This window comes from Dermacentor albipictus, chromosome 5 (assembly GCF_038994185.2).
Source record: "Dermacentor albipictus isolate Rhodes 1998 colony chromosome 5, USDA_Dalb.pri_finalv2, whole genome shotgun sequence".
Classification (NCBI taxonomy): Eukaryota; Metazoa; Arthropoda; class Arachnida; order Ixodida; family Ixodidae; genus Dermacentor; species Dermacentor albipictus.
In genome coordinates this window covers 57,329,994-57,354,290 of record NC_091825.1, presented here as the reverse complement: position 1 = coordinate 57,354,290, position 24,297 = coordinate 57,329,994, and the positions used below count along the sequence as shown (strand labels likewise).

The 24,297-nt window shown below is 50.5% G+C and overlaps 1 protein-coding gene across 2 annotated transcripts in view; it reads left to right on the top strand.

The window, feature by feature from the left end:
• The window catches only part of LOC135911176 (uncharacterized), a 330,618-nt gene that overhangs the window by 290,842 nt on the left and 15,479 nt on the right, over positions 1-24,297 (top strand). The window contains exons 18-19 of one of the 2 annotated variants that reach the window (XM_065443366.2): positions 3,528-3,637; positions 22,485-22,544. In XM_065443366.2, the coding sequence (XP_065299438.2) occupies positions 3,528-3,637; positions 22,485-22,544 (170 nt within the window). Of the gene's footprint in view, positions 1-1,929; positions 2,035-3,527; positions 3,639-22,484; positions 22,545-24,297 lie in introns of those variants that run through there. The other variant, XM_065443367.2, reaches the window with a different exon arrangement.

Genomic DNA, 24,297 nt, shown 5'->3' with positions numbered 1-24,297 from the left:
TCATGGTCGACTTTATTCGTAGTTGTAACTTAAGTCAAAAATGCTGCTGATGTAGAGCCGGAGTATTGCTTCAAATGAGAAATCTCGCCAGAGTTGGGGTTTAAAGGAGAAAACTTGCCGGGGTTGTGCTGGACGTATGCTTTATATGAGAAATCTTGCCAGTGCTTGGTGCAGTTTAGCTTTAAATCACATATCTTGCCGGATTTGGGTCGGAGTTGCGCTTTAAGTCAAATGTTGCCTGAGTTGGGCCGGTGGTGTGCTTGAAATACAAACTTTTGGCAGAGCTGGGCGGAGTTATGCTTTAAATCAGAAATCTTGCCGGAGTTGAGCCGTACTTCAACCATAGTAATGCATTAAATAAGAAATCATGCGTAAGTTGAGCCGTAGCAGCGCAATAAATCAGAAATCTTGCAGAGTTGAGTCGGAGTATCACTTCAAATCAGATATCTAGCCCGAACTGGGCAGGAGTTGTGCTTTAAATTATAATTGTTGCTGGAGTTGGGCAAGAGGTGTGCTTTAAATCAGAGATGTTGCTGCAGTTGGGTCGCAAGTATACTTTACATCGAAAACCTTGCAGAAGTTAGGTGAAGTTGCGCGTTAAATAGGAAATCTTGCGTAGATTGAACCGGAGTTGCGCTTTAAATCAGAAATGATGCCGAAGTACGGCCGGAGGTATGCTTGAAATCAGAAATCTTGCTGTAGTTGGGAGGAGTTGCGCTTTAACTCAGAAACCTTGGAGGAGTTGAGCCGTAGCAATGAATTAAATGAGACCATGGCCAGATGAGCCGTAGTAATGCAATATAGCAGGAATCTTACCGGAGTTGAATCTGATTACTGTTTCAAATTAGAAATATAGCCGTATCTGGGTCGGAGTTTTGCCTTAAATTAGGACTCTTGCTGTAATTGAGCCGGAGGTATGCTTTGAATCAGATATGCTGCCATTATTAGGCCGCGGGTAGGCTTTATATTGTAAACCTAAGAAAAATCAGTTCTGTGTTTTACATGCATAAGAATAGGTAACGTAGCAGTTGGGGCAGAGCTAAAGGTTGCTCAACTTTCTTTGGTTCTTTCAGCCATTTACGCGGTTGATTGGTGGTCTCATTGGTAGGTCGGTCGCTGGTTATAGGTTGGTCTCCTGTGGTCGGGACCGGGCAGAGATGTTTGTTCGTTCGCTCTCTTTGTCAGTAACTCTCCCTCTATTGTTCATACGTTCGCTTGTTCTTTCGGACTATTTGCTTACATTGACAATCATGGTCGACGTTTTCTGCAAATATCTTGTCTTTCATGACAAAGCTGAGACGTAGCGTGTCAGTGTTTTGCGCTACATGACACTAGGGTGATGAGGGTTACCGAGGGGTCGAGTTTATATCACCAACGGTCCCGTGAAGCTGAAGAAAGCGTAGCTGAAATAAACGTGTCTTAAAGTGGAGTTTGCTTTTTACCCGGAAATTGTCGCTTGTCGCTGATTTCTTGGTGGATATATGGACATCGCGGTAACGTAGTATGTACTGGCCGTTGCATTGCCGAGAACGCAACTTGGGCCACTGGGACTGTGTCCAAATTGACAACTTGCCGCCATCTGCTGTTTGGCATATTCGACAACTTGTGTCACAGGGTATCTGACATTTGGCATGAATCTGAACACACAACTTCAACACAGGGTGCATGCAACTGGGTAAGTGCGCACTGTTCCAACAAGCATCACGCATCCAGCAGCGCCTGCGTTCTCGTGATTAAAATAGCGAACAGCTACAATCGCCGTGGCTATGCTCGCGGCATCCGCTGCTGCGGCTACTTCGCTGACAAGAAATGCACCATTTCGATTCCAGCATTGTGTTGGACCTTGGTGTTTTGTAATGTTGTTAGCATTCTTCGGGACTTCCCTGAAATTTCAGGAGACTACATTTTAGGCTTTTCCTGCCACGTTAGGTCACTCGGTCGTCCATGATGTGAAGCATCGGGCTGTTGTGCCGAAGGAACACCATTCGAAACCAACCGTCGGACCAACTTGAGACGTTGGGTAGGCTCCACTGGGTATGTGCCACTCTGCAATTAACATATTTGACGCCAGCGTCGGTCACTTGGCAGGTGCCACTGGGTGTGTTCCGCTCTTCAGTGAGACATGAATCGTTAAAGATTTCTCCTGTGCTGGGCATGATCGAACCCACGGCATGTATATCGAGACAGCGTTGTCGCCTGGGTATCCATTCTCTCAGCAGCCACGCGAGGATTTCACGGCGGTGCCGCTAAATGGCGCAGCGTGCCCACTGCGAAGTGCGATAGAGGAGCCCGGCTCCAGTAGACGCCTCATGCAGGACGTGTATTGGCCTTGGCAATATGATTTGTGGCAACGTTGCCTCAATGCCAATTACATTAACGTCGACATTCATTGCGAATTATATTCTCACGGAGTTATTGGTTGAAGCGTATATATAGAAAAGAAGAATGAAAGAGGACATTATACAACCTAACCTCAGGCAGCAGTCGAACCCTACCACCGCATTCTGAGCTGTAGGTTCTACCAATCTTGCAACGCCGGCGCCCAAATCAGGCACCAAAATTACAAATATGCAACTCTGCATGAAAAATACACGTCTGAGCGCTCTTAAGCGCATCCGTTTAGCGTCTAAAGCCGACAAATTACTTGTGTTAGTTGGCAGCTTATGCAGAATTGCCATAATATTTCAGCTCTTTTCGCGATGTTCTGCTTACAAATTTCTTTCTGCTGCAGATTTCCCAGCTTGTTGAGTATATGGCGTCAATACATATTTCTATGGCTCATTTACAAAGTTCTAAATTTCGTACCTGAGCCTGTCTAAGTCTTAAAATTTATTCAACATTTCTAGGCACAATTATTTAATATAACCAAAGCAATCTACTCCATGCAGTCGGTAGACATTAACATCAGCCGTATCAGGTTCAGTGCTAGATATACTGTGTATGTTAGTTTATGTTGCGACCTCCAGAGGTAAAGTCAATTAGCCTTTTAATTTGAAATGTAAAAGTTATAAGCAAAAGGCTAACAAACGTGCGAAAATCATATTGACATTTGCCAGCACTGTGGACAAGTGGAGGGCTGACAAATGTGAACTTGAATGTTGATGCATTTGGAAACTAATAGTTCACATCAATTTATCAATATTGCTCAAATAAATATGGTTGCATCACTGCTTGGATGCCAGTTTTCAAAATAAGACGCGTGCCATGTAGTAATTGAGCCCAACGTGAAAAGGTTCAAGTTGTTATTAATCACATCATGCTACATAGCTAGTTGCCTTTCAAGTTACGCAACGGTCATCTTTGAAGCAGCTGCGCCGATGCTGACAGGATTTAGCCTTTTTCTACAGTATAAGCGGGCGCTAAATGCTCCCGAAAAAAAATTATCGTAAGCTCTGGAAAAGTTTGTGAAAAAAAGTTCAGCTCCATGAAATCAAAGCAAGAAAAAAGGTAGTTTACAGTAGAAGACTCAAGGCTAGAGAAAGGGCGGTGGTTTCCTGTGTAAGTGGCACATTTGAATGCATTTGCAGGAGCCATGGTCACTGACGGCATATTGATTCCTGAGAACTGGGTCGGCTACTCGTGGTCGAGGAAGATGGAGAGGTACGCCACCTGCATGAGGGCAGACCGAAAGAAAAACGTGAGTGAGCGCCGTGTATATCGTCACTACTTGCCGTTCGTTTTGTTGGCTGGCTTGCCTACGAGGGCAGAAGCTTGAACATATAGGCGAGAGTGTGCGGTAATCGCGCGTGCTTTAAATATTGTGGTAGCGATTATACACACAGTCAAGGCACATTTCTGCCGTCGCTTTCGCCGTCGCCGTGAAGTTTCGTATAGAGTCTAAGGGCGATAACAACTTAGGCTTGTGCCGTACCCTGTATGTGCAAGTGAAAGCGTGAGAGGGTGAGCCGGCGGACGCGGCTCAATCTCGCCTGCGCGAGCGAGAACGGCAGTAGACGTAAAACCCCTTAAAATTCGTAAAGTACTTCCACGCTTTGAAGAATGCCGCCTCCTCCTCGTGCGCTGAGACCGAGGCCGACGCCGCGTCGCTATTAGCCTAATAGCATCACGTGGGCCCTCGCGCCGTGCATCAGTGCCATTTTTGCTCGAGAAGCGTCTATGGAGTGGCGAGGAGCGCATGTTATCGCCGTTGCTACGTTCGAGTATTGTAGGCGGCGCCACGGTCGAGAAGGGAGCGTGAAAGAGAGGAGAAATGACGAGGAGTGAAGGCGGAGGAGGAGAGTGTCGCTACTTTACGTAGTTTAAGGGGTTTTAGGTACACGGTGAGCAAGAAGCGCGCCCTCTTCTGTCGCGCGCGAAAAACGGGGCTAATGCGAGGGAGAGGGTGTTCTCCCACCGCTGCTACTTACGGCGCTGCCTGGCGGATGCGGAATTTTGAAAATAATCTGCGACGAGGCCAAAGTGTGCGCCCGCGCGGCCTCATCTTCAAAGCGATTGGCGATGTCTTCAGAGTTTGCGTGGTGCCGGTTGCTTCGTAATAACGCGATAGCGTTAAGGAGCTCGTGTCGCAGAAAAGCCGGTGTCCGCGTCCGCGCCGTTGGCAGTGAGCGATAAATCACGGCAGGTACTCCATAAATGAAAAGCAATTTCCAAGATGGGCTGGGTGGGAATCGAACCAGGGTCTGCGGAGTGTGAGACGGAGACGCTACCACTCAGCCACGAATTCTTTTTTTTTCTTTATTGCCTGACTTTGACAAAGAAAGAACAGCAATAGCAATGCATAGAACAAAACATAAAAGATACAATGAACACGTCGTATTGACATAAACAGCCTGGTGGGAGGCTGGGTTCACCACATTAAAATTCATTTAGAGCCATCAATGGCTCCACCCTTGACAGCCACTCGGGGGTATCGCCGCCGGCCTTCAAAATTTCAACAAACCGATGCAGTTTCACGGAAATAAATTCGCGTAGGTCGTGCGTCGGGATCGCAGTAGTATCCTTCCATTCGAGAGCGCCAAATACTGTGGAGGCCAATTAACATTATCAAATCAAACGGAAAACCATCCTTGTTAGGAATGGGTAGATACCGTATTCCATGAGGGTCGAGGGGAAATTGTTTCTTTAACGTTCTTTGTAGTACGTCCCCAAAAAATACCCCTCCCCAACAATGAAGAAAAACGTGATCTATCGTTTCTGGTTGTTTGCAGTTAAGTCAGTGAGATCCCCATGGAAGAAATAAGCCTTTTTCCTGTAAAAACATTTTTACTGGCAACGTTCCAGTGTGTAACCTAAAAAAAAGGTTTTAACCCCTGGCGCAACTTGCACTTTCTTTACTCTCTTTAACACGTCCCTACCAGGGCCTCCACTGTACAAGGCTCTGTACATTGGCTCCGGCAGAACGACATCACACAAATTCTTGTACAATTTTTTTCTTTTTGACAGTAGGTAAATATTCATTTGAAAAGCTCGTTGCAAGGAATCGTACACTTGCGACAACTTCTCTAAAATATCCAAAAATGCCTCCCGTAAGTGTTTCGGTTGAAACAACAAAGTCTGGCAACGCGCTCCCGAGTCTTACTTGGCATGCGGTGCGCAAAAAAGGATCGCTGACATCACGAAGGAAAAGAAACCTGTTAACAATCTGCCGCAAAAAAGGTGTCCCAGGCCCAATCCACCATTCTTGACTCCTCTGAACAAATTTGTTCGGCTGCACCTTTCCCATTGCGCATCCCACACGAAAATGGCGAAAATTCGATGCAGCTTCTGTACATTGAGCCTTGCACAATGTAACACCTGCATTACATACCACAGCCTACTAATAAAGAAGAGATTGCACACGGTGGCTCTAGCAAAAATCGATAAGTTTGTTCCTTTCCACCTTTCCACGTGTATCATGCGTCTGCGCTGTCCAATATATCGCGCTATCACGGTTGCATTCTAGAGGTACTCCCAAGTACTTCGTTGGGGTTGTAACCCAGGACACGTTTGCAAAGCGGTCGGGCGTCAATTGCTATTCTCCGTGCCAGAGCCCTAGTGATTTTGCTAAGTTCACTCTGCTGCCTGTGACTTGGCAGAAGTTCTCTACACATTTAATAGCCTCAAATAAACCTTCCCTACTGGTTGAAAAAACCGCCACATCATACGCATATGCCAACAGCTTGACTTCCACTGCTTGCAACCGAAAGCCAGGAATTGCCTGTTTTTTCACGATGTTTAAGCACATCGCCTCTATGTAGATGCAAAACAAAAGAGGGCTAAGGGGACAACCCTGGCGTACCGACCGCTGCACGCTAATGGGGGCCCCCAGACTCTGGTTAACAATCAATCTCGTCGTGCAGTTTCGATACGCCAGGGCGACACCCTCGCGAATAACAGAACCAACGTTAACAGGATCTAGTATGCAAAGCAAAATTTCATACGCGACACAGTCTAAAGCTTTTTCAAGGTCTAGTAGCAAGATGGCCACGCGGCTATTTGTAATATCGCAGCACTCCAGCACGCATCTTGCTGTGTGAATATTAGTCGTAATAGATCGTCCCTTAATCCCGCACGTTTGATGCGGTGCAACGATTTCCTGAATTACTGACTGTAATCTTCGTGCTAAAACTTTCATATAAATTTTGTAATCCACATTTGTAAGTGCGATTGGCCGATACGCTGTTACTTCTCGTAACTTCTGTGCATCGTCAGTTTTGGAGATTAAGACAGTGTGTGATCTTGCACAAGACTGAGGCAATTCGTTAATTTCGTAAGCTTCATTAAACACTACCGTCAATATTGGCGCGATTCCTCGCTTAAAAGCTTTGTAAAACGCCGCGCTTAACCCGTCCGGTCCTGGCGATTTACCAGGATTTAAATTGTCTATCGCCATTTCTACCTCTGATTCGGTTATTGCCACCTCTAACCTATCCTTCTGCTCATCGTTGAGTCGCGGCAGTGCCCCAAGGAACTTATCCTTAAACATGTTCGTGTCGGCAACATGTAAAGCGAACAACGCCTGATAGTACTGAAAAAATGCACGCTTAATATGTTCGTTATCATCAGATAAGACGCCTTCCCATTCTATGTTGTCTATGTGATTTCGACGAGCGTGGGCTTTTTCAATTCCGAGCGCTCGTTTAGACGGCGTCTCCCCAGCAGCTACATGTTCCGCTCTCGCTCGGACCAGCGCACCACGATACCGCTCCTCTTCTATCACTTCAATTTTTTGTTTCGTTTTCGTTACGTCATCGATCCATTTACCAGGCGCTTCGCATTCTTTCTCGAGCAGTTTTGCAAGCATAGACCTTAGATTACGTTCAATTAGTTTCTCCTCGTACGCCATAGAACAAGACCGCTCTATTGCTTTTATTTTAAGTTGTTCCTGACAAAGCTCCTACTGTTGCCATGTTTTCAGTTCATTATTCGGCTTTGTTTTGCCGATTTCCTCAACTACCGCAAGGTTGAAAGCATCGTCTTTAATCAGCTTGTTATTTATCTTCCACAGTTCCCAGCTAAAAGCACTGCCATGTTTTTTTGCCCCAATCCCGCACTCTACTAAACAGTGGTCTGAGAAAGACACCGGCACTACTTGATAACTGTTGCATTTTGGAATCACGTCCAACGTTACATAAATGCGGTCCAGACGGGCATGACTTGCGCGCTGGAAATGTGTGTACTTCACACCACCCGCGCCTTGCATACACTCCGCCACATCCTCAAGGTTCCATTTGTCAATGATTTGCGACAGTACCTCAGTACTTGCGTCCCTGAACCCCCGATCACTAGTCTTATCACAAGCACTCAGGACACAGTTGAAGTCGCCCATGATAATCAGCTGTTTATCGAAGCTGAGACGCTGCTCAACACTTCTAAAGAAATCAACCCCTTCATCCACAACATTTGGTGTGCACAAACACAAAACACGCCATTCTGTATCGCTGAGTGTGAAATCGACAGCAACACACCGACCTGATAAGCACGAGAAATCAGCATGCACGACCAGAGCCGGCAACTTCTTAATAAAAAGCACACAACCAGCAGATGTGCCAATGGCATGGCTTACAATAGCATAGAATCTAGACGTGAAACGTAGCACCATGCTCCCGGTCTCTTCTTCACCGTCAACTTTTGTTTCCTGCACGGCCAATATATTGTTACGTAGGAAGACACCGACGAAAAGCTATTTACAAGTATATTTACAAGGCAATACGCCGCAGTTGACCAAGAGGCAACAGCCCGCGCTAGCTTCCAATCGTCGTCTTCGTCTTCTTCCTGCTCGGCTCTTCGTTAGTGGGAATATACCCCGTAGCACTACCCCCGGCGGCAAAAGCGCCGTCCCGGAGCGACTAAAGGCTGGACTCTGAAGCAGTGTAGTAGCGCTTGAGCCTACTGACGTGCACGACATCACTAGACGCCAGAGTAGATGACGAGGTTGAGCTCACAGGAGCAATTTCATAAGTCACAGGCGTCACCTGGCGCAGCACGCGGTAGGGTCCTGTGTATCGCGAAAGGAGCTTTTCGGAAAGTCCAACGCGACGACAGGGCGACCACAGGAGCACGAGTGCACCAGGCGAAAACTGTACGTCACGGTGGCGGGCGTTGTACTGACGCTGCTGCGTGGTTTGCGAGTCCGTCAGTCGAGCACGGGCAAGCTGGGGTGCATGATCGGCGAGGGCGATGGCGTCGCGCGCATACTCGGTTGTTGAGGTCGCAGCAGGAGGAAGTACCGTGTCAAGGGGCAAGGTCGGTTCGCGACCGTAGAGTAGATAAAATGGAGAAAATCCGGCGGTGTCGTGCCGGGAAGAATTGTAAGCAAAGGTGACGTAAGGAAGGGCAACGTCCCAGTCGTGGTGGTCCTTCGAAACGTACTTGGACAGCATGTAGGTAAGAGTACGGTTTAAGCGCTCGGTCAGGCCATTGGTTTGAGGATGGTATGAGGTAGTCAGCTTGTGTTGAATAGAGCAGGAACGCACAATGTCGGCGATAACTTTCGAGAGGAAGTTACGACCACGGTCAGTAAGCAGCTGTCGCGGGGCGCCATGCACTAAGATAATGTCACGCAAGAGAAAGTCCGCGACGTCAGTGGCGCAACTGGTAGGTAGAGCCCGCGTGATAGCGTATCGGGTGGCGTAATCAGTTGCGACGGCGACCCATTTGTTCTCAGAGGATGACGTGGGAAAGGGACCGAGGAGGTCTAATCCAACACGAAAAAACGGTTCCACAGGGACGGTGATCGGCTGGAGATGACCGGAAGGTAGCACCTGAGGCGTTTTCCGACGCTGGCAGGGATCACAGGCAGCAACATAGCGTCGGACAGAGCGAGCAAGACCAGGCCAATAGAAGCGGCGGCGGACGCGGTCGTACGTGCGGGTTACGCCAAGATGTCCTGCAGTGGGTGCGTCATGCATCTGAAAGAGCACAGTCTGTCGTAGATGTTTTGGCACGACAAGAAGAAGATCAGGGCCATCAGGGAGGAAGCTCCGTCGGTACAGAATGCCGCCCTGGAGGACATATCGGCGAACGGATGCGTCGGTAGGTGTAGAGCGCAGACGCTCGATGAGTACTCGCAGCGATAGGTCCCGGTACTGCTCATCGGCGATGTTATCGAAGGCAGACACAGAGAAAATGCGGTCGGCGGTACTACTGTCGGCGTCGTCAGGTTCGTCTACCGGGTAGCGAGACAGGCAGTCAGCGTCCTTGTGTAGTCGGCCAGATTTGTAGATGAGAGAGAACGAATATTCTTGGAGGCGTAAGGCCCAGCGACCAAGTCTTCCTGAAGGGTCTTTCAATGAGCATAACCAACAAAGCGCGTGATGGTCTGTGATAACGGAAAAGGGTCGGCCATATCAGTATGGGCGGAACTTCGCAACCGCCCAAACTACGCCCAGACACTCACGCTCAGTGATGGAATAGTTGCGCTCCGCGGGCGAGAGGAGCCTGCTGGCGTAAGCGATAACACGGTCGTGGCCACGCTGGCGTTGTGCCAGTACTGCGCCAATTCCGTGACCGCTGGCATCAGTATGGACTTCGGTAGGCGCAGAAGGATCGAAATGGGCCAGAACGGGAGGCGTTGTGAGAAGATCGATGAGAAGCGAGAATGCCGAGGCCTCGTTATCGCCCCACTGGAAAGGGGCGTCTTTTTTCAAAAGCTCGGTTAGTGGTCGTGCTATGGCCGCAAAATTTTTGACGAAACGGCGGAAGTACGAGCAAAGGCCGATGAAGCTGCGCACATCCTTGACACACTTCGGAACAGGGAAGTGCGTAACAGCATGGATCTTGCCTGGGTCCGGTTGCACTCCGTTCGCGTCAACGAGATGTCCAAGGACGGTAATCTGGCGACGGCCGAATTGGCACTTCGATGCGTTGAGTTGCAGACCGGCTCGCCGAAAAACGTCCAGGACTGCTGAGAGGCGCTCGAGGTGCGTAGCGAATGTTGGGGAGAAAACTATAACGTCGTCCAAGTAGCACAGGCACGTGGACCATTTGAAACCGTGAAGAAGGGAGTCCATCATGCGTTCAAAAGTGGCAGGAGCGTTACATAGGCCGAACGGCATCACCTTGAATTGATAAAGACCGTCGGGTGTTACAAAAGCAGTCTTCTCGCGGTCGAAATCGTCCACGGCAATCTGCCAATAGCCGGAGCGAAGGTCAATAGAGGAGAAATAGCGAGCACCGTGGAGGCAGTCAAGGGCGTCATCAATCCGAGGTAGGGGATACACGTCCTTCTTGGTAACCCTGTTAAGGTGCTGATAATCCACGCAAAAGCGCCATGAGCCATCCTTCTTTTTTACCAGCACAACCGGTGATGCCCATGGACTACAGGACGGTTCAATAATGTTCTTGGCAAGCATTTTGCGAACTTCGGTGTGAATAACTTGACGCTCAGCCGGTGATACTCGATACGGGCGGCGATGAATAGGAGGGGCATCTCCGGTATTAATGTGATGTTTAACAGCTGTTGTTTGGGCCAAAGGACGATCGTTAAAGTCAAAAATATCTTGGTAGGAAGTCAGAACGCGGTAGAGCGCACGAGCGTGCTCGGACGGCAAGTCGGGTGCAATCATTTTCTGGAAGTTGGCGATGGTACAAGCTGCCGACTGCGATGGTAGAGGAGGATCGGTTGAATTGTCGTCTACTGAAATCGATGCTACAGAGTGATCCTCGAATGAGCAAAGTTGGGCCAGAGACATCCCGCGTGGCAGCACTTGTGTCGTCAAGGCAAAATTGACCACTGGCAGGCAGACGCAATTCGCCGTAATAGATAAAATAGTATGAGGTAGTGTGATCCCGTGTGTAAGGAGGACGTCTTGCATAGGAGCCGCGATGTAGTGACCGTCGGGCACTGGTGGGGATGACACGAAGTCAACGTAAGTCAGTGCCGAAGGTGGCAAGCGAACTAAGTCGACGGAACTGAGGCGAGGAAGGTGTTGTTCAGCGGGATCCAGAACAGGCAGGTCGAGGCGGAGAGTACTGGCGGAGCAATCGATGAGAGCAGAATGTGCGGAGAGGAAGTCGAGGCCGAGGATGATGTCGTGGGGACAGTGAGCGATGACTGTGAATAGCACAGTAGTGGAGCGATCGGCGAAGGAGACGCGGGCGGCACACATACCAATTACGGGGGCTGTTCCGCCATCGGCGACACGGACAACAGGCGTCGTGGCGGGCGTGATTATTTTCCTCAGCCGGGTACGAAGATCCGCGCTCATGACCGACAAATGCGCCCCAGTGTCTATGAGAGCTGATACAGGAAAACCGTCGACTTGCACGTCAAGAAGGTTCAGATGAGTGGGCAACGTCAGGAGAGGATTTGGCGGCGTAGGGAGCAATGCAGCGTCACCTCGAGGCGCTGCATCGTCTAGTTTTCCGGCTGGGAGCGGCGTCCGAAGGGAGTCGGCGAATAGGAATGACGGGGCTGGGGAGAGCGAGATTGTCGTCGTTGGGGCGAAGGCGAACGAGAATAGGGGCGGTTCGGCGCAGGAGAATCGGTGGCGGCATTATCTGAGCGGGCAGCATAGGGACGAGAAAGGCCATTCGGGGGGCGAGAGTAGGCAGTATATGTAGACTGGTTCAGGGAACTCCAGCGACTGCGGCAGTGGCGAGAAATGTGCCCAATTCTATGGCAGTGAAAACAAATTGGCTTGTCGTCTGCAGTGCGCCATTCAGGGAGGTTGCGGAAACGTGGTGGGTAAGAAGGTGCGGGATGGGGTGGAATCGAAGATGCCGGGTGGGGATCAGGGCGATGGGCCGAGCAGATGGTGTGAATACCCATGTTGGCGAACTCCTGGCGGACAATTGCCTGGATCAGGGAAACAGTGACTGCAGGTGCATTGGAGGGGCTGGAGTCGAACGCAGCCGGATAGGCGGCCTCGATCTCACGCCGGACAATCCTGGTAACATCGCCAGTGTTGTTGGGACGAGGAGTGTCGGCACAGGAAGATGTCGCTGGGGTGTTGGGCAGACGGGCAAACTGTTGGTCGATACGTCGGCTTTTAGCGAATTCCAGGCGGCGGCACTCTTTTATAACTGCATCCACCGTCGCGACGTTGTTAAATACGAGCAAGTTGAAGGCGTCATCGGCAATGCCTTTGAGGATGTGGGAGACCTTGTCGGACTCAGTCATGTGTGCGTCAACTTTGCGGCATAGAGCCAAGACGTCCTGGATGTACGTGACGTAGGGCTCCGTTGACGTCTGCACACGACCGGAAAGCGCCTTCTGCGCGGCAAGTTGGTGACCGTAGGGGTTGCCGAACAAGTCTCGAAGCTTTTGCTTAAGCGAATCCCAACTGGTCAGCTCATCTTCGTGCGTCCGATACCAAACTCGAGGTGTGCCACCGAGGTAAAACACGACGTTGGCGAGCATGATAGTTGGGTCCCACCGGTTATTGCGGCTGACGTGTTCGTAAAGGCTGATCCAGTCCTCGACGTCTTCCCCATCTTGTGCCGATAATACGCCAGGATCACGGGGGGCGGAGAGGGTGATGTAGGTCGTCGAAGTGGCAGCAGGTGTCGGAGCCGGTGGAGTCGGGTTGGCGTCGCCGGGAGCCATGAAGGTAGACTCGACGTACCGTCCACTGCGAAGCTCCGTGACGAGGTACAGGGAACGTCCACCTCCACCAAATATGTTACGTAGGAAGACACCGACGAAAAGCTATTTACAAGTATATTTACAAGGCAATACGCCGCAGTTGACCAAGAGGCAACAGCCCGCGCTAGCTTCCAATCGTCGTCTTCGTCTTCTTCCTGCTCGGCTCTTCGTTAGTGGGAATATACCCCGTAGCAATATCAATGTCGTGCTCCGTTAAAAGCCAATACACCTGACTTTGCTTTTTCTTTCCTGCCAAGCCCCTGACATTAAGTGTAGCTACCTTCAACGGAGATGCAGGAGCCATTTTCGCAAGGAAGTGAAAAGGCCGAGAGCATGGTGCTTACCCTCCGCGTCTAGCGCGTGGCTAGACACCCTCGTTGATGCCGGAGCCAGCCTGTGCAGGCTCCGAACCTTGCCGCGTAGGTGCTGTATCGCCGGTTCGCCTCTCAGACGAAATGTTAGGTCGCTGCCGGAGACTGGCCCGCCTGGCTTGAGTTGTTTTTGCAGGTGGCTCCTCGACGCTGGTGGCTGCCACCTTATCCCCATCGTTGCCGGTGTGGCCATAAGGGTGCTTGGCTGGCGCGGAGACGCTGACTGCGCGGCCGCCGCTCGGGTCCGCGTTCGGCGAGCTATTCGCTGGTTCGGCGACTTTGGGTGCCGGAACGCTCTTCCCATTCTCCGAGGCCTTCGCCCGAGACGCAGGCAATTTCTTCTCCTCGGGGTGCGTCTCTCCGTTGCTTGACATGGTTGCGTCACTGCTGGCAGGCAATTCCTTCTCATCGGGGTGCGTCTCTGCGTTGCTTGATGTGCTTGTGTCCCCACTGGCAAGACCCGACGGGTCGGTCATTCCTGCTGGCTTGCCGACTTCCTCGGCTCCTTTCGCTACCTCCTCCGCCTCGTCGACGTCCATCAGCAGCTCCGTCGACTTGTCTTGCGATGCCGGCTCCGTAGCCACTGCATATGCGCGGACGCAATCGCTGTCGACGTGACCATAGCGTCTGCATTTTGAGCACCGCGGCACCTTGCATTCACGTCGAACGTGGCCCGTACCGCGGCAGCGTAGGCATTGCATAGGCCGCCCAGGCGCCACCACAAGGGCCAACTCTCCTGCAACGCGTAGCTGGTGAGGTAGGTCATCGACCTTCAAACCGGGTCTCAGCTTCAGGAGCGCGGTCATCGTTGTGGACCCTTTCTCCTTGACGCCTGAGACACGCCATCGCTCCCGGGTCACTTCGGATACGCTGCCGTAAGCAGCGAGAGCCGTCCGAATGTCGTCGTCCGCCACGACGTGCAACATCCAGTGCAGCCGCAGTTTCACCTGTTGGTTATCTGGATCGAAGATAATGCAGCGGCATCCTTTTACTTCCAGTTCCTTGAGAGCGGCCAGCTTCTTAGTTGCTTCAGTGCTGATGAGAGCCACCGCCCAAACATGGTTGATTTGGTACGCCCCCAACGCCACCACGTCGGGAAGCGCACCAGCGTTGGCTAGGGCGTCGCGGAAGTCCTCAACCCTGTAGGGCCTAACTCGTACGTCGCCGTGCAAAAAAAAAAACAGTATTAACCACAACACGTCCGGTGGACAATGTAGGCAAAATGATCTCGTAGTGCTGACCATCATTGTCTTCAATCCTGTTTCCGCGGCTTGCAGAGGCCGCTATCTCCGCTGCGCTGGAGCACATGATTCCGGGTCCGCACCGAACGGTAGCCGGAAGAAGAATCTCAGCCACGAGTTCGATGCTTCCAAGCGGTACAGCCGCGGCCACGTCTGTGTAGAGCGCGCGAGCAGACGGCCTTGCTCTGCGGGGCGACACCGTGCGGCAGTTGCGGGATCTGACGCACTGTGCCCAGGAGCATGCGTGGCCTAATATACATGCAGAACTGCATTGCACGAGTGGCAACGTTGAAACGGGCAGTCGTTTAACCGAATGTGTAGGCTTCCTCAGTGCGCTCTCTGTATCGCCATGCCAAAAGATTACGCGTTTCAGCTGATAACACGCGCCGGGCTCTATCGCTCTTTGGGACATTGTGCGCCCCATAATAGCAATTGCGCGTCGCTCATCCGCTGTGAGTCGGGGAGCCATTGCGAATAAATTCTGCGAAAAGGTTTGACTTCTATGTCTAATATAGGCAGCACGCACTCGCTAACAATGTATAATTTGTTTGTACTCCTTTCTAATTCGCTGCATCCTCCCTCCACGCAATCCTCCTTCAGGAGCCTGTGACGTAACTGAATAAAAAAATAAGTCATTATAACTCATTAGTGATCACTAGTTGTGGCCATTACAAGCCGTCGTTAGACATATTGGTCATTTCGTGGTCATTATAGCCATCACAAATCATAAGTAGTGATTATCTTTATTACTAATCATTCCTATAGGTTTTAGTCATTTCTAATTAATTGTGGTCATTACAAGCCATCGTTAGACATATTAGTCTTTTCGGAGTCATTAGTAGTCATTACTAGTCTTGATTAACTCCTACCAACCTCTATTACAACGTTATCTCTCACTAACTGTCACTATCTATCATTTTATTTTTGTTTATTCGGTCTTTAATCTGTCTTCTCAAGGCGTGATGACGCTTTGGCGGATACTCCGGCGCTCAGGTCTGCTGACATAAACTTCACCATGAGCCTAGAAAAAAGGCTTTCGTCCTAAAAGCCCTGCCGGGAGAAGCACTGCTACGTTTCGCAAAGTGCTTACGTGCTGCGTACGTATCGTCATGGCGCAGTACTAAAGCTATCTGTTACTCGGGTAATCAGATAATGTCGAGTACAGGTGTGCGACAACTTTGCAGTACAATATGCGCAAATCCAGGTTAAATGGCAAAGCGAATAATTGCAGCACACCGATCTTAACTACGTTCACTTTGTCTCAGCAGCAGCACCCTGAAGACACGTTACACTAGCTGCGAGACAGTGTTTATTACTGCGTACGTTCCGTACGCAACAGCGTTGCGTACGTGATATTGCTACGTTCTGCAATGTGCGCATGTGCGGAACGCGAACGTTACGTGATGCATACGCGGCTGCCGTGTGCGCATGCACCTTGTTCTTGCGCGTGTACGTGGGAAGCCTTTCATGCTGCTCTTGTGGTTCTCGTTTGTTCGGGAGAGCGCGAGATAAGTTTCGCAAAATGGCGCCATCAAAGGCGGCCAACCGAATGCTGTACTTTTCAATGGCCTGCGATTTGGCTTTACTGCGTGAAGTGAACGCGTAGAACCCACTCCAAGATCCAGCACGGTGGGAATCCATAGCAAAAAAATATGAGCTTTGTTTTTGACAAAGTGTTCAGCATGCGTTGTTTGCGCGAAAGGCTTGACTACCTGTTGGCGCAGTTCGTCGCATATTCCCATGCCAGCCTCAGAAAGTGAATGCTCGCTTACGTACGTAGGCATTTCCCTGTACTAAAAGCCCGGAACTCGCGTGCTGCGTACGTATCGTCATGGCGCAGTACTAGAGATGGTCGGGCCTAAGGAAGTTTACGCGTCCAGCAATGCTCTGACGGCAGCAACGCAATTATTTCAGGATAACGGCTCACGGAGGTAGCTTTCATAAGCACGACCAGGCGCTTGAGTGCATAGGTAGGCACCTTCAAGCACAGTCGTATCTCAAGCGTCTTGTGGCACCGTCTCTCACCGCTGTGTAATATGTGATGCAGCGTGAGTGAATAGTTTTAGAACAGGGGCCTCAAAGGCTTGGGGCCCCGAAGAGCTTTGCGGTGGTTAGCGTTGGGGCACGCAGGAGTAACTGAAGAGTATTAGGAATGGGCTTTAAGTTTGTGGTTAGCGTCTTGCGCTGACAGTGTCACTGCCACGTCAAAAAAATCTGTTACAGATAATTAAGTAAGATTTACCATTTTATCATAAGAACAGTAACTTAGACTTTCGTGTTTTCGCATTTAATTAAAATTTAGAGGTTATTCTGACGTAATAATCCTGCGGTAACCCGCAAAGTGGCGAGAAGTAATTAATGAAGGGAGAATCAGACATCCGCCCGTTCGTACGAAACCCCTACGGGTTCCTCGAAAGAAAAGCCTGGTAGTTCAAGAAAAATTTGTCCTGGTCCGGGACTCGAACCCGGGACCATCGCCTTTCCGGGGCAGCCGCTCTACCATATCAGCTAACCACGCGGCTAGCAGACGGCGGGCTGAAGTCGAATTTGTCAACAACTGGAAGCAAACGCAAGAGTTTGACGCAATAGTTCTGCGGCGGTCGACCCGGCATTCCACTTTCTTTGGGATTGGCCCACGTAAGGGGAGTGCCTGACGCCTGTTTCACCTCCACCGCGGGTGGAGACGGCATCGCACTATGTTCGGTATCGCCCCCGTATGGAGAGTGTTTAACGCCGCCTTCATCTCCACCGCGGATCGAGCCGGCATTGGACTTCTTCAGGATTGGCGCACGTATGGGAAGTGCTTGACGCCTGCTTCACCTCCGCCGCGGGTTGAACCGGCATTGCACTATCTTCGGTATCGGCCCTCGTATGCGGGTGCTTGACGCCTGCTTCACCTCCGCCGCGGGTTGAACCGGCATTGCACTATCTTCGCGACCGGCCCACGTATGCGGAGGGCTTGACGCCTGCTTCACCTCCACCGCGGGTCCAGCCGGCATTGCACTATCTTCGGGATCGGCCCACGCATGTGGAATGCTTGACGCCTGCTTCACTTCCACTGCGGGTCGAGCCGCCATTGCACATTCTTCTGGATTGGCACACGTATGGGGAGTGCCTGACGCCTGCTTCACCTCCGCCGTGGGTGGAGCCAGCATTGCACTAGCTTCGGGATCGACTCACGTATGGGGAGTGCTTGACACCTGCTGCACCACCGCCGCGGGGGAGCTGGCATTGCACTATCTTCGGTATCGGCCCGCGTATGGCAAGTGCTTAACGCCAGCTTCATCTCCACCGCGGGTCGAACCAGCATTGCACTATCTTCCTGACCGGCCCACGTATGCGGAGGGCTTGACGCCTCCTTCACCTCCACCGAGGGTCCAGCCGGCATTGCACTATCTTCGGGATCGGCCCACGCATGTGGAATGCTTGACACCTGCTTCACTTCCACTGCGAGTCGAGCCGCCATTGCACGTTCTTCTGGATTGGCACACGTATGGGGAGTGCCTGACGCCTGCTTCACCTCCGCCGTGGGTGGAGCCAGCATTGCACTAGCTTCGGGATCGGCCCACGTATGGGGAGTGCTTGACACCTGCTTCACCTCCACCGCGGGTCGAGGCGGCATTGCACTTTCTTCGGCATCGGCCCACGTATGGGCAGTGCTTAACGCCTGCTTCACCTCCGCCGCGGGTCGAGCCGGCATTGCACTAACTTCGGGATCGACCCACGTATGGGGAGTTTTTGCTTACGAGAGGGAAATTTCCTTGGACTGTAGAGGTATAAAACTTCGCTGTAAAAATGATAACCGTAGTCAGTTCTCCTAGCTTGCGAATTTCACACGTTACCACCACTCTAGCCCAGTTTGGTGCTAGGTTACAGCTGTCGCCACGATGGGTGCCGCCATGTTTGTTGACGTAAATCCTTTGTGGCAGCTTTTGGGGATCCCGCTAAATCAGTGGAATAGCGTGCCCGATGCAAAGCCCATGTGCACTTTTCTTCTCGCGCGCACGTAGTGTCTCTGACGCTATCTTTTGGGGCCCCAAACGTTTGGGGCCCGTGTTCTAAAAGTGTCTATGATGGAACATTGACAGGTGTACTTATTTTTGCGATAGCAATATATAAACACTCCAGGTGCATTTCTGCCGTCGGTGTCGCCGTCAGGTTTCGTATGATGTCCAAGGGCGATAAAACCGTTTCCGCGCGCCGTATGCTGTATGTGCGAGTGAAAGAGTGGGAGGTGCGCGAGCGAGGAACGCGGCCTGGGTGGGTGTTCTCCAGCGGCTGCTAGGGTGCTTCGATGTCCTCCTGGCCGGCCGTTTCATAAAGTGGAGACAACCGTGGCGTTTCCTACGGCATTGGCCACGCGAATCGCGGACGCCATAGTAGACGCCTTTGACAGACGCTGTCGGGACGCGTTGCCGGCGCTCGCGTGTCTCGACAGCGGTTAGTAGTAGTAGTATAAAACTTTTATTAAATTAAAAAAAGATCACATTCAGGTCCAGTGGGTGGGTCCCTCAGTCCAGGGCCCCACTGGCGATCGCGGCACGCCGGGCTTGGTCGAGAAGGGCCAATTGGTCCTCCCGCACCGTGCTGGCTAGCCACACCTCCCACTGCCTACTGTTGGAGTTTTGCCCCACAAGGGGTGATTGGATTTCTTGTGGCCGACTCTGGCATGACCATGTGATATGGTCAAGAGATGGCCGCCCTCCACACCAAGGGCAAGTGTTGGGATACCGGGTGGGGTGTATGTGGTGTAGTATGAGTAGGTGTGGGTATGTACGGGTTTGTAGTCGGCGCCAGTCCCGCATTTGCGCTGAGTCCAAGCATATGTCTGGAAAGCTATACCGTTGCCTTCCTCGTCTCTGTGCCTCCAAGATATCTTTTGCTGTGATCGGAGATTCTACGAGAGTGCGTTCCGTCGCTCGGATGTTATATTCTCGAGCGAGGCGGTCCGCCCTCTCGTTACCCCTCGCTCCGGCGTGCGCCGGACACCACGCAATAGCGTGGTGTTCCGTGAGATTTCTTCCTAGGATTTTGATGGTGAGTTTGGGCAGGGTGCCTGCCATGAAAAGGTGACATGCCGACTGCAAGTCGTTTAGTATTAACGCAGAACGTGCTCTATTTTCAGCGTCACGTATAGCCAGAGCCACCGCAGTAGCCTCTGCTGTGGCCACCGACCCTGTTGTGACTGTTGCGGAAATAGTAGTTTGTGCGTTTGTGGCTACCACAGTGAAAGTTTTGGTATCCTGTTTGCACGCGTCCGTGTAGTAAACCTCCGGGTTTCTACCGAACCTACGTTCGAGTGTCCTGGCCCGTGCAAGACGCCGTTGTCTGTGGTATTTCTCGCTCATGTTTTTAGGGATTGGGGACACAGAGATCTGAGCTCGTATGTTCGGTGGGAGGAGTTCTGTTTGGTCGTTAGAATGTGCCGGTCTGAGTGGATACCCTAATCGACGGAGAAGTGTTCGACCTTGCTCCATGGAATTGAGCCTTTCTCGTTGTGCAATCAGTGTTGCAGCCACGACTTCTTCAAATGTGTTGCTAATACCCATTGCATTAAAAAAGGTCGTGCTAGTGCAAATCGGTAGACCAAGCGCCGCCTTATAAGCTGTGCGTATAAGGGCGTTTATTTTATTTCCCTCTGAGTTTGATACTTTTTGGAAAGGAAGGCCAAAGGTTACACGGCTTATGGCAAATGCCTGTACGTGCCTTATCGTCTCTTCCTCCTTGAAGACTTTTCTGTTTCTTCCTACTCTGTTTATCATCCTAGTCACGCTGTTAACCGTTTTCCGGAGATTTGCGATCGTTTGCCCTACTGCTCCATTTTCCTGTATCCATCGTCCGAGTATCCAAGCTTTAGATACCTCCTGTATTGTTTGACCTCCCAGAGCAAGCGTTATCGGAAGTCTATCGTCCTTTCGTGTATAAGGCGCTCTAACTCGGATTGGTTCGGACTTCTCCGGGCGCAATTCATGCCAGCTTTTGTTACATGATCCTCAACAATGCTAATTGCCTTCTGGAGGGTTTCCTGAGGTTCCCCTCAAGTTCCCTTTGAGGTCCAGAGAGTTACGTAGTCTGCGTAAATCACATGTCCTAAGTTTGGGATCCGTTGTAGTTTCACCGCTAGTCCTTTCATCCCTATATTGAAGAGTAGCGGTGAAAGAATTGAACGTTGCGGCGTTCCTCTTTTGGGGGTCTGTAGAATATCTGAAGTGGGTGGATCCTAGCCCTATCATGGCTGTGCGGTTATCGTTGCCGAAGCGTCCAAAGTGCGTGCCCGTGCGGGCCTCATTTTTAAAGCGGTCTGCGATCTTTGCAGAGCGCGCGTAGTGCCGGTAGCTTCGTATGCGCTATGCTTTCGACGTTTTGTTCGCGTTAAAGCGAGAAATTGATGAAAGTTAATTCACTTGCTCCTGCCGTGATTCCTCACTTCAGAATTTTGGCAGCAATTTGCCGCGCTCATCGAGCGACATGTATTCATATTTAAGTTAACGGGATAGTTTGATTGAATCCATGACAGAATCTGTAGGCGCGACTGAACGAGGATGTAGAACGAATCAGACATACAAAACAGCGCTGTCTCGGTGTGTCTGTTGCTTTCTACGTCCTCGTTCAGCCACACTTACACATTGTCATTCTTAATTTGGTCAGTAAGCGAATGTTTACAAGTTTACACGGCCGATAAAACTACTATCCTTAGTGAGATCTTGATGAGGGCTAGTTCGTTCATATTTAGAAATGAGGTTCAACAGCGCGAATAAAACAAGGACACGAGGAAACAAATTCCGCAGACAGCGCTTGTCGGTGGTACTTGTTTCCCGGTTTCGTTATTTTATTCGCGCTGTACAACCTCAGTTCTACTATCTTACTTTGTACTGCAATCTAATAATTTGCTGTCGCAATCGGAGCTACACCTTTCGGGCGGCACCGCGACTTTCCCCCCGCCTGCTGCTGCATTCAAAAGCGCAGTTAAAGAATTGGGTCACAGCTTTCGCCCTTCACTTGGGCCACTCCCTTGATTTTAATATTGTTGATTCATGAAAATTGTTGAAGTTCAGCAACCTATGTTGTCAGCTGCCCGTTCGTTCGCGTGACTTCCTTATTTTCTTAACCAAGATCTTCCCGCTCAATCTCCTTTGTGTGATGAATGAAATAAGGCAATAAGTAGGAAGAAGTTGTTACGCAATCCCGTAACTTCTTTGAACACGGGCTCTAAAGTTCTTCGCAGCTCAGCCCGAGTTGGCATTTGCCTTGACAGCAATGGGTGCGGCAAACAAATATAAAAACATGCTACACGCTGATGCGGATTTAACCAACCTGCGCTGGCGGCACGAGATAATCAGTAGAATTGTGTACCGCCATCACCTGCGCTGCAAAATGAATAATTCCGTGATTATCCTAGCTTATATAGCTTGCTGAAGCTGATGTTCCCGATCAGAAGGGCAGCTGGCATTGATCACAGACGGTTCGGGGCGCTCTGATGACACAGCCGCTCCTGCTGCATCTTTGTGCAAGGCAGACGCTTTACCGAACGACACTTGATGCAGTGTTGCCGATTATCGTCCGTAAGACGGTACCAAATTTGTGGGGACGTGCATCGGTGGATGGAGACAGTAGAATGTTGCGCTGCCACCATTTAAGCTGTAATCGTCCATTGTAAGGCGCTAACGCGTGGAGTAAGTCGCTATTGTTGTTTCGTTCAGCATTATGAGAGCGAACTACCGAAGATCTTCTAGACTCTTTTTTCTCACTCTGCCCGCCTTAGTAAAGTTGTGCGCAAAGCCCAGCGAACATCTCCGGCCTTTTTTTTTTGCTTAGGGACATTTTGTGCACGTTTTTCTCCGGCAGGACTCGATGGAATCACTCATGGACCTACATCTCCTCGCATCTGTGGTGCCAGCATACAGAGTAAGTGGAAGGACAGTGCTCCTGTTCACGCGGATATTTCGAGTACGTAAGCAACGAAAGATGGCGCGAGGAGCATTGCTGAGTGTCTTGTTAAGCTGCTCGCAGAACTGACTTTGTAGGCTTTGCCAGACCACTTTGTGCTATGTGACGTCAAAGTGCATAGACAATTGGTGAAATACTTTGCTCTACTGGGCACGCCAGACTTTGCAACACTTTGTTTACTTTAATTCTATGACCACTTAAGTGCCGAGCCTGTTGTTCTGCCCTGGTTGCTTACGGGTTTGGTTTTATTTATTATTTATAATAATGTCGTTCTGGTACTCAATACTTGTCCAAATACATGCGCGTGCGCGACTGATATGACTTTTGTTTCGGCCTGTAGAACATAATGTAAGTGCCCTATGTAGCACATTTCTATTGGTAACCAGGCTAAGTAATAATAACATTTATTTGAACACCCCCTCCCCCCCCCCGCAGGAACGTCTGCGTCAGCAGGCGTTTGGTGTGTTGCGACACCACGGACCCGAGCACGTGAAGGTCGGACCCCCCGCGTGTAGCCGTGCGCGGCTTAGCCATGTCCGGGGAAAGGGGGATCCTGTAGGTTGAGCCAATGCCGGGTGTTCGTACCTTTAAGGCCCCCCGATGGAGGCAACACACCTCTTTAGCGTCTGCTTCACGTAGATGGCGCCCCCGGACTGACCCACCCGGGGGAAATCAGCAGTCGCCTCTTCCTGTCCCTTTCTCCCCAAATCTTAGTCGTTGTCTCTCACTTTTGATCTTTCCTGTCTTCTCTCTTCCATTTACTTCCTTTCTCCACGGCGGCTAGGGTTAACCTTGTGTGGCTATCCTACCTTGGGTACACCATATTTGTTTATAGTGACGGCCTACAACTGGCGTCCTGCAGACTTGTACACAGGCTCTGCCGCGTCACCTCGTTGGGCTCCGTGGTGGGCTTTCGGCGCTGTTGCCGAACATAACCATTTTTCTCATGGCAGCGCAAGCCTCTATTCTTTATGATCGGCGTTTGAAAAGATGCTGCACCGAAGCAACGTTCCAGTTCTCTTTTCGGAGCAACGCTCCATTATTTCCCAAGTTCTATGTACTACACAGCAAAAACAACGTACCAGTGAGAAAGCTCTCTCCATTCTTAGTGGCCAAGTGTCTAAAAAAAAAAATCGGACCTACATACAAAGCTTCAAAAATCTCTAGCGGGGACCTTCCCCTAGAACTAAATGACAACGATCAAGCGCAAAAGCTCACAGAACTTTACCAGTATTGGCAACGCAACAGCGACAATTTCCCCGCACAGAACATTAAATACAAGCAGGGGTGTAATATCAGAGGAAGATTTTATTGGCTTAAGCGACGAAGAACTGCTGGAAGGTTTCCAGGAACAAAATGTTACCAAAGTCTAAAGAATTGTCATCCGCAGAAATGACCATGAAATCCCCACAAAACATGTAATACTCACCTTCGGAACAAGTGTAATGCCTACCTCCCTGGATGCAGGTTATGTAAAGGTAAATGTTAGACCATATATCCTGAACCCTAGACGATGTTTCTAATGCCAAAGCTTTGGACATGCTTCGCATGCATGTCGAGGACGAACTACTTGTGCTAAATGCAGCTCCAACGATCATCAAACTGACAATTGCACCTTTTCCCCACTTTGTGTTAACTCAAGGGAGATCACCCAGCTTACTCGCGGTCCTGACGTTACTGGAAGAAGGAAAAGAAGTAATTGCTCTAACTG